Consider the following 18,177-nt stretch of genomic DNA (forward strand, 5'->3'; position numbering starts at 1 on the left):
GGCCCCATACTGTAAGTCAGGGATGGGCTATTCTTTTTTTTTTTTTTTTTAGATGGAGGCATTTGAGAAACTAAAAGAGTTGGTGAGAGCCGCACCAACTCAATCAATCGTTTACAATTTGAATTACCAGGAGTCTTTTTTTTTCTAAAATATTCATGATCCAAACCGCTTACCCTCACCATTCACAATCACAATAAATTGTGTGTGTGTGTGTATACATATATATGTATATATATTATTGTTATAATTTGGAAATAAACACTACAATTAAAACTGGTTAAAAAAAATCACTTTAAAATGACTTATCTGCACAAATTAACATATTACTTTATGTACCGTCCTCCCCTTAATTGACTTTTACCAAATAAATTGGGTGGTGGGTAACAGCAGATTATGAAATTAATGAATTGTTAAAGACTGATGATAGATAATAAATTAAAAAAAAATAAAGGTGGAGACTTGTGCGGTATCATACAATGATTGCAGAATTAAATGGTGCTTTCTTTGCATCCTAAATTAGCGATTGAATATGATTACATCATGGCGTTGTGTGGACATGAGTAGAAATTATGGAATAGCAATCAAAGTTTTGATAAGGCAAGCTGAAATGTCAGAAAGACAGGTCAAGAGCAGCAAACAAGCATTGGTACTCTTTTGAGAGCCATACCAAAATTGCCATGCGCACCCCTATTTTGTAAAACCAAATACATAACCATGAACCACTGGCTGCATTTCCTTGGCAGGATGTACACTACGTGGTTCAATGACCCAATTCGCTCTTCCACCCCTTCATTTGTGGCCTCGCTTGGATATATGAACAAAACCCCGACACATGGAATCTTGTCCTCGGATGCAATAAGGCCTCACTAGATTTAGGCTAAAAATGAAATCTGAATCTGCCAATGCAACTCCAGTGTAAGATGAATTCGATCGTGCGAGACAGATATCCAGATATGACAGACGTCATCACAAATCACACAAAAGCGGCAAAACAATGGCCCGCGGCGGAGTAATTCAGAGGGGATCTGCCTTTTGAGCCATTAAGAGTAAATCCAGGTCAACCTCAACGCTAAGCAATATTTTATATGTCACGTGTGTTGTCGCCGCCTAATGTTGTCATTTGTTTCTGTACTGGCCGATGCATAGACGTTGGTCACTATTTAAACCCAATGGTCACTTAAGTAGCTACACCAAAGCAGGGAAACGCAGCGTGCTGCATTTGTTTATTGCACTTGATTCAAAGATACGAAGGTTCTTCATGAACTTCACTTTTCATAAGGTCTGCCTCTCTGAAAGCAGTTTCTTCACGGGTCCCGACTTTATTGTGTAAATTTGAAGACCAACCAGCAGGGAAAATCTCCAACAAAAATGAGTTGAGGCAGACAAGGAGGAGCGAGTGATGTCCAGTCAAGAATAGCAAATGTAATTTGCCATTTCCCAAAAAATGGGCAAAAGAGAACATGTTTTGACTTTATTGAATTTCATGCAATTGCATTTTCCACATCTATCAAAGCAGCGGTACTTACAGTACACTACGATGACGGTATAAAACATTGTTTAGAATTAAACAGAGCACTGATTTCATCCATAATAATTGAACTGCGGTGTTTTAAATGAGTAGGAAATCGGCGTTGACGCCACTCAGTATTCCTCTCCTTCTTCTCCCTGGTCGTCAATGGAGTCGGCACCGACCTCCTCATAATCCTTCTCCAGGGCCGCCATGTCCTCTCTGGCTTCGGAGAACTCTCCCTCTTCCATGCCCTCACCCACGTACCAGTGAACGAAGGCTCGCTTGGCGTACATCAAGTCAAACTTGTGGTCGAGCCGAGCCCACGCCTCAGCAACAGCGGTGGTGTTGCTCAGCATGCACACTGCCCGCTGGACCTTCGCCAAGTCTCCGCCAGGAACCACGGTGGGAGGCTGGTAGTTAATGCCCACCTTGAAACCAGTGGGGCACCAGTCCACAAACTGGATGGTGCGCTTGTTTTTGATGGTCCCAATAGCAGCGTTGACATCTTTGGGTACCACATCGCCACGGTACAAAAGGCAGCACGCCATGTACTTGCCGTGACGGGGGTCACATTTCACCATCTGATTGGCCGGTTCAAAGCAGGCGTTGGTGATTTCCGCTACAGTTAGTTGCTCATGGTAAGCCTTTTCAGCAGAGATGATGGGAGCATAGGTGGCCAGAGGGAAGTGGATGCGGGGATACGGCACCAAGTTGGTCTGGAACTCTGACAGATCAACGTTGAGCGCACCGTCAAAACGAAGCGAGGCGGTAATGGAGGACACGATTTGACCTATCAGTCTGTTTAGATTCGTGTAAGTAGGCCGCTCGATGTCGAGATTCCTGCGGCAGATATCGTAGATGGCCTCGTTATCCACCATGAAGGCACAGTCGGAGTGCTCCAGGGTGGTGTGGGTGGTCAGGATGGAGTTGTAGGGCTCCACCACAGCGGTGGATACTTGGGGAGCTGGGTAGACGGCAAACTCCAGCTTGGATTTCTTTCCGTAGTCGACGGACAGACGCTCCATCAGGAGGGAGGTGAATCCAGAGCCGGTGCCCCCACCAAAGCTGTGAAACACCAGGAAGCCCTGTAGGCCGGTACATTGGTCCGCCTGGTCAAAGAGAAGGAAGGACTTCAAAGTGGAGCAAGTGGAGTGTTTGCGGTTCAGTCGGAGGTTTCTCACCAGTTTTCGGATCCTGTCCAGCACCAGGTCAATGATCTCTTTGCCGATGGTGTAATGCCCTCGGGCGTAGTTGTTGGCAGCGTCCTCCTTGCCGGTGATCAGCTGCTCAGGGTGGAACAGCTGGCGGTAGGTTCCAGTGCGCACCTCATCTAGGAGATCAAATTGTACTGTCGCTTTACAGAGTCGCTCGTCACCGAGATCCGACGCAATTTAGGGAGTTTACCAATGACCGTGGGCTCCAGGTCAACAAACACAGCTCTGGGCACGTGCTTTCCGGCTCCCGTCTCACTAAAGAAGGTGTTGAAAGAGTCGTCCCCGCCACCAATGGTCTTATCACTGGGCATCTGGCCGTCGGGTTGGATTCCGTGTTCCAGGCAGTAAAGCTCCCAGCAGGCGTTTCCAATCTGAACACCGGCCTGACCCACGTGCACCGAGATACACTCACGCTGTTCGAAATTGGCGGTGGGATGGAAAGCGGAGATAAATGATCGCAGAATGGCCGTGCCTCGGCGTAGCTCCTTCGGGCTACACTCACCATATTTCTTCAAGTTTGAGAGGTCTTTGAGATATGAGACTACAACGGAGAAGTTGCAAGCAGGAGCGTAAACTCACACAGATGGACCTGTAAAAGTCACATTTTCCATTTGATGGCTTGCATTAGCCTTCATCCTTCGGCAGTTTACACGCCCTAAAAAAGGTGGTCCTACCACTCGTTCTCTTTGTAGCTTTGACTTAAAATATCATTCATGCACTAGAATCTCATGTCACATACTCTTATGCAGATGTATCTAAAAGAAGGGCCTTTTCTTTTTTCAAGATTTTATTTTTAAACATCTTTTTGAACAAAGCGAGGAGATACATCTGCGCTTCTGAGTACTGTGGCAAAGGCAAGTGTGTGTACTCTTTGTTTTCATTATTCTAAATTTAAATGTTTTTGTTTTTCTTACCTTAAAAAAAACAGGGTGAATGTTGCTTTTGCAGGTGTTGAGGTCATGAAGTCATGTATGGCAATAAAAGGGAACAATTGCGTATGATTTCTGGTTCAGGACATCCTTGGCTTGATAAAAATTTCAGTTTTTTGACATTTTGTATTTTACGTTATCTGCTGGTGCAAAACGTCTGCTTAATTGGTTGAAGGTGATAACTCTTGTTCAGTGAAATAATGGGGAGGGTTGGGGAATTGGTTGAGTGAACACTAAACGCGCTGCAGGTCAAGTGGCACCAGTATATTAGATACAACAATATTTCAAAACCTCAAAATTGAACAGCACACTGAGAATTCTCAAAGCGGCATGAGTCTCACGAGTGCTGAGGGCTCCTTGTCACGGTTTACAAAAGAAGCATTGCCAAGTACAATTCAGTTGTGTTTAATTTTTAGGTTCAGCACATTTGCATTTAATCTTCAAGAACTGTTTTTAAATATTTAGCTACATGTTTTAATGAACCATTTTTGTGCAATATAATTTTAAAACCCTGTTTTTTCAAAGTAGCATTTCTGTAATTCAGACCTGTGCTAATGTTTAATATTCCAATGGCTTGCAATATTGAGCAAATCTAACATATTGATCCTAAACAAAAATGTGAATGCTGCATCCCAAATTGAACAGTGTTCAACCTTATTGCACAGTATGCTGCAGTCAATATCTCATATCCAGAGCGAATACCATTTAATATTATCAACTATGATAAAGCGCTAAATACCTGGGCACCTTTGGCTACTGAGGAGCGGCACACTGCTTTAAAATGATCATTTTAACATTGGTTTATTATATTAGCACTGTTTTGTTGCATATTCATGCATCATAAAATCATAATATTCACATCTTACGATGACATCCTAATGAAATCCCAACAAATAACATTGATACAAGATATGATATGGTCTGCAATATTGGCCATTATTAGGAAAACCTCCATCGTCAACGTCATTGCATACCAGGAAAAAACCCCACATGCGTACTTACTTTCTATGTGAGCAAACAAGTGTTCCGTTGAGGAGAGAGTCTTTGCAAAAGAGCGACCAGAATTTCTTTGTAACTGAGCAAGTTACTTTTTCACACAGACATGTTTCAGCAAGGACGTTCGCTCACTGAGGGATCGCAGTATTAGCCGTCCTGTGTCAGAGGGCAGGTGGAAGCCTTCATCCATCCCGGACGTCAAAAACGTTTCGCGCCAGCCGCTAGTTGCGTGGAAATGAGTGACGTGATCTGGGCCTGATGTCACCGGAAGCGGTCACGTATTCGCAAACGCGATGCGCGGCGAAAGACGTCTACTGCGAATACGTCGTTTCTTACGTAATCTGAGAAGCGGTCATCACTCCGAATCGTGTGAAGTCATTCGAATACTCTTTGATTAATTACGGCACTGTCATTTGACTCATTTTAATTCGACATACATCATCGCGAGAGCTATTTTGGACCAAATATTTACGTCACCTACGGTTCATCCTTCAAAATAAAATTGATCGATTTCCCAATCTTGGCAGACAACGGAAGTAGCCTTTTTGTTTTGCTGACATACTGCAATTATGAATAATTGTGCTATTGTTCATGATTGTATATAAACCTAAACGCATTTTCTTCAGCATATGCCAGCTGACTGACGGCAAAGCTGGTGCCCTGTCAACTGCAAGGCACAAACCAAAATATTCAGACTCACATCCACAATTATGTTTTCAATCAACCTAAAATGCACATTTTTGGAATTTGAGAGGAAGCCGGATACCTGGAACGGGAATCTGCACAAGCACAGGGTGAACATGCAAGTTTGACACAGGTTTTGAACCCAAGACCTTGGAGATGATGCGCTCACCACAAGTACACCATGTTGCCCTGCAAAGGCAATGCAAAGGTGGATCCTTGCTAAATCGTACCCCACAGCATGACCGATTTCACACATTAAAAAAAAACTACTATGTCGGAGTATATAAGGAATACAGGTATATGCAAACTCAAAACAAACACAAAACACTGGATATCATCACCAGCCACGTTTATCAATCGTGTAATCTAATCTGGTTAATGCATGCAGGCATTCTATCAAACAAGTTTTGCTCTTCCTCGGTTTGAGAATAAAAATGTCCGATTGGGAAATTCAAATCCAAATCACAATGCTGCTCCATGTAGTCATTTCTTGTCTGCAGTGATTTGAAGGACATGCTTGATCCATTTAAGCATTCTTTCTCTTTTTCGACTGGTTCAGGTTAACAGCACCGGGCCTTTAAGAGGGGACATGATTTATTTAGACCGCTTTACGTGAGGGAGCAATGCCCTGCAGAATGGTACGCCTCTAAGTCCCTTCCCTCTTTTAAAAGTCCAGATACCTCCCCTAAAAATAAGATGCACACGCTTTTTATATTCCTCCGCCGCCCACTGGTAGCAGCCCCGCTAGCCACGAAATTCGTTGTGTGTCAGTAGTCATGCATGATTCAATTAAAGTGGCCGACCTGAAGGGAGACCATGAAACAAAAGGAAAACAACATGCCAAATACATGAAACAATGGTATTAAGACAAAGCCCTCGTCCCTGTTTTGTAATATTGCGCAGGCTCTATCTCGGTGTACTTAATAAACTGACATGTGGGAATCAAAGTTACCTGCCGCATGATAAATGTTCCTATCAAAAGTGCTCTTATCGCAGCATTCCCTGCCACCGGAGCTGTCGTACTCAATCAAGTAACTTCAACAAAGAATTGATTTATTTATCTTCAAGCTGCAAAAGAAAATCCTCACTAAAGGGTTAGTGCTTAGTGTGGCTGTATTCAGAGCCCTGCTAAGACCATTTGGCTCATAGAATCACAAGCGCATTCATCTCCTGTGGACAGGAGGGTTATCCTTCTCAGGCTCAAATTAAGTTCAAAGTAAAGGTACTTGGTTGTTGCAAATCTGCAACAACGGCCCTGAGAGTGTTTTAAGGGATAGTTTTGTTTACCAGGAGTAATTCATTCACGTGTTAAGATGTGTTTTACCCCAGCTGGCTTTGCATTGCCAGTACTTATCAAATTTCTGGAGGTTTTTTTGGGGGGTTGACAACGTCAATACTGAGAGTCTTTCTGGCAGTCGATTTTTCAAACATGCAAAATGTTGATGTTGGGTGGTTGTTAAAAAGAAGAAGAATTCATCCATTTCGCTCCATCTTTGCTTCATCACCATGGTTCAGAGCAGGGGTGCCCATTACGTTGATCGTGATCGGACTGGTAGCTCCCAAGTGGATCGTGAGGGGTATAGAGTAAAAACAAAAAACAAACATTTGTGCCTCTCTGTGCATGTTAGTCATACATTTTTGTGTTAATGCGCACTGTACCCTAATCATCCAATCATTCACACTTTGACAAAAAGTATAATAAAAAAAAGAAATAAAGCAGGTCACCTTTAGCCTACGGTGGTGCGTGACCGGTGTCACTGAAAGTTGTTAGCGTTCAGCAGTCTGCAATTGCAGTTTGCGATCAGAGCTGTTATGATATAGCTTTTATTATTATTATCATTATTGTTATTTTTATTATTATCATTATCAGTCAAATTTTGTTTCGTGTACAATTCACAGAGGGTACTGGCAAGGAATAGCAATCATGAAAAAAGATCTAGCTTTAATTGTGAAGGGCTTAGAATGCCTGCTATTCATACCCCCAAACAGTATGCGGCGACAGTGTCCTGCACAGCTAATGTACTCTGGTCATTCCACAGACTGAGGAAAAGCTACATAGTCTGCATAAATTATGGACTTTCATTTCTTGAGGACAAAATAGGGGAACAGCACAGTTTTGCGCAGAGAAGTATTGGCACAAGAAGTACGAAACCTGTCGAGTACTTTCGAAGAAGACTTTAAGGTATCACCAAAGTGTCTTAGTGCTTGAAGCAGGAATAGGCAGGCATGCGTCCTACCAGATAGCAGATCGAATTGGCAGAGGATCTCCTACCTGCGACTATGAGCCAAATTCACATTATACTGGCTGAAGTAACTTTTTGGGATGAATTGTACTTATCTTTGCAGTTTTGATTCAACATCCTGTTTACTTTTACTTGAGTATTTTTCTTTAGAAGAAAGACTAGTTTTACTATGTAACATGGAGCTACATTCCACTAGTACTTATAGTGTATTTTCTTCCTCGAGTATTTATCGTTGCTTGCACCATCTATTTTGGTGTGTCATGCATGACTGTTTGATTAATCCGAAGTGTACAACTAACCTTTGACAAGTATTGGGCTCAGTGTCGTAGATACTGGCTCCAGTATATACTTGGGATCAATCAATACCGAAATCTTAGGTATCGCATCCTTTCATAACATTTTATGTAATTTGTAATTGGTCGACTGGTTAGCACAGTGGTCTCACAGTGCAAAGGGTTCGATTTTGGCTCTGGCCTTCTGTGTGGAGTTTGCATGTTTTCCCCACATTCCAAAAACATGTGTGGTACGTTCGGATCAGAAAGTGGATGGATGGATGTCATTTGTCCTATTAAATATCATGTTTTAAACAACGTCTGAAATGACCCTTTCAGTAAAATGTAATATAGACTGTAAAAACAACTACTGTGACAACCAGGTATATATACAAGGGTGACCCAAAAAAACGGGCCCCAACTCTAATTAGGCCCCGTTTCTTAGTGTCTTGTCCGAATGAAATGAAACTTTGGCCATAACTAGTTTATTATATCCAAAACATCACATCAAAATGTCTTTGGCCTTTTTTTCTTCGTTCTACAGCATATGTTCTAGATGGCCTCCATTTAGCTCTGTGCATTTCTTGAGGCGCAGCACGAAGTTGTCCATGATGTTCTTACAGACTGAATTGGTAATGGCTCTCATCTCCTCCCTGATGGCTTTCTTGAGTTCCGTGATGGTTCTGGGTTTCCCTCCGTAGACTCTGTCCTTAAGATAGCCCCAAAGAAAAAAAATCTGGGGGGCTTAGGGCTCAAAATCAGTCTTGAGACTGATCGCTCGGCCTCTTTCAGCCAATATCCTCTTATTTCTTAAAACAATTTCATTCATTCAAGAAAAGTGCACTGAACAGCAACAGTGCAGCTTCATACTCTCAAATACACTTACACTTCAGTCAATGTAACGGACGCTTCCTAAAACACAAACAGTACTCAGTTTGAATGTGTAATAACCTGTAATAAAAACACAACAAACAAACACATTAAACTAAACCAGGACTCACATTTTATTGAAGCTTATTATGGCTCTGGTCACGATTTCGAAATGCAAAATTAGCCCCCCCCCCTCCCCCATCCTTGTTTCTCTCATGCTTCTTTCTCCTGTGTTGCTGTCAATTGTGCCAAGTGTGTCTCATTCACTCACACATGCGCTGAAGCGGGAACGAAAAACAAACATAATGAAACATTACCTGTGATTTTCTTCGGGTTTATATGAGACACCAAACGCACAACGACAGACAAGAATGGCATCAGCCAAAACTTGGCATCATTTATTGGCTTTGCAAAGTCAACTCGGGAGAATCCAAACTGAAACTTACTTAACGTTCAAGAGGGAGCACAAGGAGTCCACAGGGAGAGGAAATATCCAAGGAGGAATCAAAAACTTCACGAGGTTTCTCCCAGAATACCTGATTTGTTGAATGACCCCCTTATTTTATGAAAAAATACCCCAAACAAATACAAATGGCACTTACCACATCATACCAGTATGCTGCATGTGTACAAATATTTTCAATACAATCAATAATAGTAGAGAAGGGGAACTTTCAATTTCCCCCTTTTATTTAGTTCCTTTCCTAATTTACATGGAATTCATCATTAGTAATTGTCAAATAGTAAATGTACACCTGCGTGCGTCAGTCAAACTAATTCCGCATGATTGCTTTATTGCCAATCATTAATATTGGTCAACAGTAAGCACCAGTGACCATCCTCATTCTTAATGAGGATGGCCACTGGTGTTCTTTTTCAAAACAAAATGAATGAGTGACGAGTAGTTGAGTATCCAATGTTTAAATCCTGACATCACAGAACATTGTTGTTTTTTTTTAACGTGTTTTTTTTTTTTTGGGGGGGGGTTGCATTGATGTATCAATGCAGTCTATGGAGTTAATGCTCAATGAGCACAGACAGGCTGCATTCTGACATGCCACCCTGAAAGACCTTTGCATTCTGCACTTTTGGTGGAACAACCTTTTTTGGAGTGTTTTGGGGACACTCTTTTGAAAATGTATTGTAGTAATTTCTATTATAGTATTTTTTGCTCCGTACAGAGGTAATGTGAATATACTCCATACACACACTGCCCAACCACTCAGCTCATTGCCCTGCGGCTATGTTAAACCCTCAACCCTGCCTGTGCCTCACATTTTCTCGTGCAACTTTGATTTTATACAATTTTAAAAGAGACATTTTAACTCAATTCCCTGTGCAAGGAACTCCCCAACGTACATGCTTGGGGGGGTCTTCGTTAAATTGTCTCCCTTTGTTGCATTCATACCAACATACACAACCGACGTTGTGGCATATCCGCTAATTAATAATTAGAATATCATTGTTGTCGACGGCTCTGGAGGCAGAACAAGAGGAAATTTGTTCGTAAGACCAACAAATACAAATTTGACACAAGTCCTCCCTGCAAACCAACCTCTTTACAAGGCAAACTAAAGCTTTTTTTCCCCCTAACTGTCAGCGATGAAATGGTGGGAAATTGTGTGAAGTCTTATTGTGAGAATTATTAGAGCAATTCAGGGACACCGCCTCCAGTACACATCCTCGGGATATTTACTGAAGTGACAGAAAGAAGAGGAGGATGTCCTGAAATAGATTTGATATCTATCAAATGCAAGACAAGTAAATTGTGTGGGCAAATAACATGCAGATTAAAACCCTACCTGCAGCTTTTTAAAATTTTGCTTTACTACTACTATTACTATTGAGCTAATAAGGAGATAAGAATGGAGGAGGAATTAAAGGTCCAAGGCTAGTGGTATCAGTGATGATGGGAAGATGAGAAATGGCTCACCTGCTGCACTAAATTCTTTATTTTAAATGTAGAAAATACGTCTGTAACAATGTATGACCCCCACCCCTAAAAAAGAGCGATCCATTCATTTGCATCAAATCACTGAGATTTGTCACAGAGAAGAAACATGGTCAAGACTGAATGTCCATTCAAATGGACTTGATGTGCACACCGTGTCAATAACAATATGGCCTGAGGCCTTATAAATGAGATAAGAGAATGCCAATGGTTGCTTGTGTTTTGATTGACCGAGTCCAAGTTGGAAGCTCCAGCTCACTGGTGACCCTGAACAAGGAAAGTAGTAGAAAATCAATGGATGGATAGACGATCGTCTGTAAGTTATGTTTCTAAGCTCTGATGTAATTATTTTTTAAAAAGATCTTATTACCGACGGTTGCCATGGCAAGGAAACATAATAGTGGCTGATGGCCTAACCTCCCCCAATGCATAAGGACAAGTATGGCAGTAACATTTTGTCAGACTTTCACAACAGAGCTGTGAGCTTAGGTGTCAGGTGCCATAATAAAAAGGTCACCAACCCATGCCGGAGATGTCGGCCCAAACTAAATCCAATGATGGTAATGCCTGTTGTCATCTGGCCCACCTCATAGGCAGACATCGGGCCCTATTTTGGTAGACTGGCGCTCGTGCGCTCAACGTGATAATGGGTGAAACCTCATTTTTGTGCAAACGCAAGTGTAGTCCAGCATGTATGTGGCTGTGTTACGCCCATCTGGGCATTTAGGTGCACGGAGTTGCCTCACCCCCCACGCATCCGACAATTTGGTAACTGAAAGCAGTCTGTAGAAATTTATGCAACATCATTTTCATCCGAGGCCAAAGTTCAGTGTGTTTGTGAATTTGGTAGGTGTGCTATGTCTCATGTTTCTTCAGACAAATTCAACGCTCAATGTGCATCGTGGAAGTCATGCTATTCCATTCTTATTTATGACACCAGCCTGAAACAACTCCTCTGAATCATCGTGGAAATCAATTAAACGGATTATAATCATCTCCATCTGAAAAAAATATTTCATCAGCAACTCCAACACTATTGTGGGGTGTGGGGGGAGTCATTCAGAGGGTTCGGGTTTTGCGTACCAGATGTCAGCTTGCATTGTACCCTCCGTTGCTGTTATAAGGGTAGGCGGCGGCCCAGACTTTTAACTCAATGGTTAATGGTCGGCACTCTCAAGCCGCAAGTTGTGTGGTTTTCTGTTTTTGCAGTTTTTGCGCTAGACTTGCACCCGAAAATAGTGCCCATCGTTCCAGCCCCCAACACATTCCGGGAAATAGGAAGCATGTACAGCAGGGATGTCTAACCCAGGTTCTTGAGGGCTTTTATCCAGCATGTTTCAGATGTCTCCCTTCTCCAACACGCCAGATTCAAATACTGTAGTCAGGTTTCTCATCAGGCTTCTCACAGCTTGCTGGCAAGCTAATAATTTGAATCAGGTGTGTTGGAGGAGGGAGACATCGAAAACCTGCGGGATAGGGGCCCTCGAGCACCAGGCTTGGGCACCCCTGATGTACAGTCTCTTTAATGATACAACAGGTCTCGGATAATTCTTGTCAAAAGATCACAATTCTGGTAGATTAATGATCCGGTTTGACGTGATTGAATGTTGTGCATAAAACTAGCAAAAAGACCCACTTGAGCTTCATTCCAAGAAGCACTAATATTAATGAAAGCCATTGTACAGTGATACATACTGGATTGCTTAGGTTCGTCAAAATACATTTTGAAAATTACCTTAGCGGAATTCAGTATGACTCGCTTGATGTTTAAACCTGATTAGTCCAAGTAGGAGACGCAGCCCGTTATCATGTTTCGTATTTTTATGACGTTTCTTGATAAAATGGGAAATGAAACCATTTGCGAGTTTCATTAACGTTCCAGCATTGAACCCCTTGGACTGGGTGAGGGTGGTGGTGGTGGTGGTGGTGGGGGGGGGGGGGGGTCATGTACAACTCAAGGCTGGGATATAGGACTCCAGCTGTGAGAAATTCACCACTCCTACGCCTCACTGACTTTAATCAGGAAAAAAAAAAAACCCCACCAAGAACAACAAATGTCCCAATTTCCATTTAACTGCATATACATAATTCATGTGACCTATGATTGTGGGTGTAATGTACCTACGAAAAACAAGCGGTCTGAAGGGCATTAGTGTGCTTGAAAGGTTCAAAGTCTGACTAAGGTATGTTTTGTATAGCTTTTGAAGGTTTACCTTCCCCATGATTGTCTTTGGGTACTCCGGCTTCCTCTTGCATTCCAAAAACACGCACATTAGGTTCAGACCTGAATTGATCAAAGGCAGGGATTTGGGGCTACAGGTAGGAATGTGAGTGCAAGTGGTTAGCACCGCAATGATGAGTAGCCCTTTGCATTTTACCCAAGAAGTAGCTGTTTCTAAAACAGTGGTGACCCCTGCGATAGATGGATGTTTTCCTCCTCTTAAACTTGCAGCAGCCAAAGGAGGGAACCCAGATCTCACTGTCAACACCCCGGCCAGCACCCCCAGTTCCACCAGGTCAGCTGTTAATTGTCTGACACTTTCCCAGCGAAGGTGTCTAGGAGACATTCAAAAAAGATGCCCAAGCTACATCGATTACAATCTACTAAGACAGGAAACAAAACATGACAGGAGCACATCTATGCTCACATACTCACAGCTCACAATAACCCAACAAAGACTGGCAGAAACTCAGGCAACTAAATACACGCTAAGTGACGAGACAACGAGAAACACCTGGACAACACACAAAGGGTTGAGGGAGCCAATTGGTTACACACATGGAACACTGACAACGAGAACAGGTGGTGAAAAAAGGGCACATGAGGAATCAAAACCAAACGTAGAGATCGAAACAGATCGAAACATAACAAAAGGCAAAGAAAAAAAAATAACTGTGAAATTCTGAAGCTTCGGTTCTGACTCAGGCAAGCCTTGCTGTCAGCTGCAAACTGAGTAAGCAGATGCTGAATGCATAGATGAGAATCTGAGGTTTCCACGCTGGAGAGTGTGGACACTTTTGCCGCACTTAAACAGTCTTTCCATAAGAATTGTTTAAAAAAAAAACTGAGGGTAGCTTTGCTGAATTTGTTGAAATTATCCCCAGGGAATGAGCTTGATTTACGAGTGGCAATAAGAACTAAGCTCAAAAAAAAAAATGCCATGAGGAACACTGACCTTTTAAAATGTTGCTCAACACTCCCTTTTGACATTCCAGAGGCTCTGTCCCATGCTACCATGCTGTGCTAAAAGACGTGTCAGCCGTGTGTCACACAGCATTGCTGTGCATGGGAGGCCGTATTTCATTTTTTCGATCATAATCTCAAAATACGTCCAAAAAATGTCATTTTGGCATTGCGCGTTACTGACATGTGAAAAATCGATGGGGCTTTGAAGACAGTGCAGTTTCCAAAACTGGTTGTTAGCCGGGTTATTAAATCTATAATTCCTTCATTTCAGGTGAAGGGAGTCGTGCCTGTGTGAATAATCACTTCTTTGGAGATTCATCACCTGCTTGCTTGCGCAACAATGCAGATCTCACAATGATTTATGTGGCGCTCCCACCGAAACAAGAGCAGAAACATTGGAAAGAGGGAAAAGCTGAATAGCTATCTGATTGGGATATAAATACAGTCTATGGGGTGTCTGGTTCCGCCAGATTAGCTGCAGTGCAGAGTATACGCAGACAAACAGCGTATGTTTGTGGCACACGCCTGTGACAAAAATACAAAGGGACAGAGAAAGGCAGTGCGCATTCAGAAAAAAAACATCTTGTGGCTTCAGAGATCGGGTAGGAGGCCTAAATATTTCATTTGTCTCCAGAAAGCAAGCTAAGAAATGTTCTAAACAGGCTGCTGTGTCGGCAGGATTCTTCTCCAGTTTTTTTTCTTTTTATCACTGCAAGGTAAGAAGAAATTAAACCGAATGACATTCATAAGAGAGGTGATTTTCAAATTGGATTTCCTTTTTTTGTTGTTCTTATTGTTTTTTTGGTTTCGTCTTTCCTCTTGTCCAGTAATCAACACAACTGACAAACAAAACAGACCAGGTGAAAAAAGTCACAATGTTGCCAATCAACAAGGAGGATGGTGTGATGATGCATGCTTTTTTTTTTTTGGAGGAAGCAGCTCATCAATCACTTTGAAGGTACCAAAGTCAAATAAAATCCAGCCAGTCATCCATCCATCAGTGGAAGGACAACAACAGAAGGAAGCAAAATCAAGACTGTGGAACATAACATAAATGATCCACAGCAGCTGCCTTTTTTTTTCTTTTACAGACAAGACTTTGGGAGTACAGTATGAAGTGTATGTTACAACTCCTATTGCACAAATGTTCTCATACTGTCCATACGTACGACATTCTCGTTCACCTTCACTTCCATAAGCTGGATTTAGTCAGGTCGAACCCCACACATATGGAACATGCAAGACTTTGCTCCGAGTTCCCGTCTTGACAAAGATCACATCCTGTAGTTTGTAATCAGCATTTCACACTGAGTTTTCCCCGAGCCCACGGGAAGAACTTTCAAACCGAGGAATATATCTCAACAGCAACTTCAACCTTTCAAGTTAAAAACAGCAAATATAGTTTTTTTTTTTGTCCTTTTGAAACAATGCTACCGCAAACGCTGATGGAAGTTAATGTGTCTTGACAAAATCAGAATTTAATTTCACTACAGAACCATAAAACCCCCAAAACATTTTAAACTTTCAGCAAAAACCTTTGGAAAAGGGCACTGCAACTTTTGACATGATAAGAGGACAACAATCACAAAAGTAGCTTTGGGATCTACTCTATTGCAGAGATATTTCAACAGGAAGTGTGACAAACTATATTAATCCAAGTTGTGTCCTAACCATGACAAGTTTTACACTTACTCTCCATCACGTGTTGTCTGTTTGAGGTGCAGCTAAACTCAATCCCAGAGCAGACTGCCTCCTTCAGTTGTTGGTTATGGAGTGAAATATTTTGTTCTCACACAGACACTTCACAGCAATACTTGATCAAAACAGTATTTATTCATACACGCAATGTACCACACACTAGAAAAACAGACTGATTTGTCCAGTTCAAAGATATCGGATTTCCTTTGGGAGTACTAATCCATGACCATCTTGGCTTTTTCTTTTCCCAATGATGTGGGAGAAATTACTGTGAAGTGCGTATAGGATACATTTATGACAATACTGCAAATGTCATCTATATATATATTTTTTGAACAAGTGCAAGGAGGTTGCTCATGCTGACCACAGCTCAGTACTCTGATTTAAAAGTGGCTTGTAAACACTGATCAGATTAAAAACTGTGATTTTCTTTTATTAGAGTATCTCACTGGACTCAGACACTTATAAAGTGCAGTACAAATATCAGAGGTGTGGGAGTTTTTGCGTCCAAAGACAAAACTCAGTACACAAAGTCAACACCTCCCATTTAGTAACTACGTATACTATCTCTGGATTGGACACAAACATGTTCAGAGGCCCGATGAATACGTAGAACGTTCAAAAACTGGATTTCGCTAGAAGCCGACATCCATATGGATGAAAAAGGAAACGACAGACTCATACTCTAACTCCCTTCTCTCGCCACACACACACACACACACACACACAAACACACACACACACTCAAAAAACACAACATTTAAGCTAAGCCTGGGTTTCACGTGTGTCCGTATGTCTTCATAGGTCGCATCAATTTTACATCGTGGTTGTTGTTTGAATGAGTCCATCCCCAACCATCCAGACTCCTCCATTTTTCAACACTGCTCTCTCTTTCTTTCTCTCGCTCTCTCGTGGCCTACATTGGACCTATAGTACGCATATATTTTACAGCACCTCGGCTGTTGCTGGCCCAACACGAGAGGCAGCTTAGGGTCCCACAAATGGCAGGGCAACACAAATTCCCTTTATTTTTTATAAGGGGGGAAAAAATCTCATGTGTTTATAATTTACCTTGTGAAACTGAATGGATGGAACTTCATACCATTAGCACTGCTAAGACTAATAAAAAAAATACCTGTTTGAGGAAAGATCATTTTGTAGTTATGCAGCGCTTGTGCATCCCATTAATGTAAATTGTATTGTCTGCTAGGGTCTTCAGAAAACAAGACCAATAACTCGGTGGCATTTTGTTATGATAAAGAACTACTGCACTTGTAAAGTACCACACAATGCATGGTGAGCGTCTTAGCATTTCCTGTCCCGAGAACCATGCTGGTTTCATCAAGGAGTGAAATTAAAAAATAAATAAAACCATTGGCATGCGGCGGCGTGATGGATGAGCTAATAAAAACAACAATGCTGCGGTGGCCTTGTGCACCCTTTTCTGAAGAAGGCACTATGGGTGCTCTGCCACGGTGTGGCCCAAAATACCGCGTTGCCACCCAGATAGATGTCTACAGTCTGCGTCGAGTCCTGAAAAGGACAGGTCCATTCCCGTTTTTGTCCCTCCTTCTCATCAACTCTAAAAAGAACAATGGCCCTTTCTCCACTTCATAGGAGCTCCAATGCAAGAGTGTGACTAAAGATAGAGGTAGCTGACCCAGTAAACAATGTTGAAGAGCAAGAAGGAAGTCGGGAAGAATACCCGCGAGTAGGAATCCAGTTCACGAATGTTGACATGGATGCGACCTTTCTTCCAGCCGCCTTCTTTACATTCCTCGTAGCAGCAGAAAAAACTCTTGCAATCTTTCCCATCTAGGCACTGGTCCAGGCAGTCCTCGTCATAGTCCTGCCAGAAGAGAGCATTGCCTGTGGGAATCATGTGCCGACGAGGGGGCCGACCGGTGCCGAGGGACGAATATGCCTGTAGAGGGAGAGAGAAATGTGTCGATTTTTACACAAGTCTGAGTCTTGACCTGAGTATTGACCTGCCACTGTACACTGCATGTTGCACAAGCAGTAGCAAGCACGTATGCATGGGAGTCAGCAAACACCTGCTACAATGTGCCGAGTGCCTGTGATTATCCACACAGCCACTTTCCTGATATTTTGCTTCATATCAGCAGGAGCCCGAAGGTTTCCTTTTGCCACCTCTGACTGCTATGATGCACTTTTCTTACTTCCTTTGACGACGGCCCCAGTTTCAACTGACGAAAAAACGAGCCCCAAACAATGATGCTGCTGCCATCAGGATTCGCTGTAGAGATGTTGTTGCGTTGATGATGAACAATCTTGTGTTTGCGCCAAAAAAGTTCAACTTTCATTTCAACCATTGTTGACAAAATCTCCAAACTTATTATGGCCAAAAGCAATCTTTCCCACTAAAACCATATTTGTAAAATTAGACAGTTTCACCAGAGATTAACGCGGGGTGGGGTGGCAACATGCACACCCCCTAAAAGTTATAGCATAAAGAATAGAAATGCAGTGCCCGTTTTATGATATAAGAGCCGTCGATTGACTAATTTCATATTTTGAATTGCAAGGGCAAACTGGAATACGTGTGGTGTATGGTGGAGGGTGACTCAACTCACTTCACAACAAGTGGCGGTTTGGCGGATTT

The 18,177-nt window shown here is 42.3% G+C and overlaps 2 protein-coding genes across 6 annotated transcripts in view; both read right to left on the reverse strand.

The window, feature by feature from the left end:
* Nucleotides 1-1,456: 1,456 nt before the first annotated feature.
* tuba8l2 (tubulin, alpha 8 like 2) lies at nucleotides 1,457-4,923 on the reverse strand. 2 transcript variants are annotated; one of them, XM_052053011.1, is made up of 5 exons: nucleotides 4,656-4,903; nucleotides 3,227-3,313; nucleotides 2,915-3,137; nucleotides 2,692-2,840; nucleotides 1,457-2,619 (listed from the first exon to the last, which is right to left on the reverse strand). In XM_052053011.1, the coding sequence occupies exons 2-5, from the start codon at nucleotides 3,227-3,229 to the stop codon at nucleotides 1,642-1,644; spliced, it is 1,353 nt and encodes a 450-aa protein (XP_051908971.1). In that variant the 5' UTR covers nucleotides 3,230-3,313; nucleotides 4,656-4,903; the 3' UTR covers nucleotides 1,457-1,641. The 2 variants fall into 2 exon arrangements, with proteins under 2 accessions (XP_051908971.1, XP_051908961.1); XM_052053001.1 differs by having other exon boundaries at nucleotides 1,457-2,840; nucleotides 4,656-4,923.
* Nucleotides 4,924-16,309: 11,386 nt separating this feature from the next.
* The window catches only part of LOC127592311 (gamma-aminobutyric acid receptor subunit gamma-3-like), a 97,168-nt gene continuing 95,300 nt past the window's right edge, over nucleotides 16,310-18,177 (reverse strand). For all 4 annotated transcript variants that reach the window (XM_052052988.1, XM_052052971.1, XM_052052963.1 and 1 more), the window contains one exon: nucleotides 16,310-17,478. In XM_052052988.1, coding sequence (XP_051908948.1) covers nucleotides 17,194-17,478 — 285 coding nt within the window. In that variant the 3' untranslated portion in view covers nucleotides 16,310-17,193. The remainder of the gene's footprint in view (nucleotides 17,479-18,177) is intronic.

Source organism: Hippocampus zosterae, chromosome 2 (assembly GCF_025434085.1).
Source record: "Hippocampus zosterae strain Florida chromosome 2, ASM2543408v3, whole genome shotgun sequence".
Lineage (NCBI taxonomy): Eukaryota > Metazoa > Chordata > Actinopteri > Syngnathiformes > Syngnathidae > Hippocampus > Hippocampus zosterae.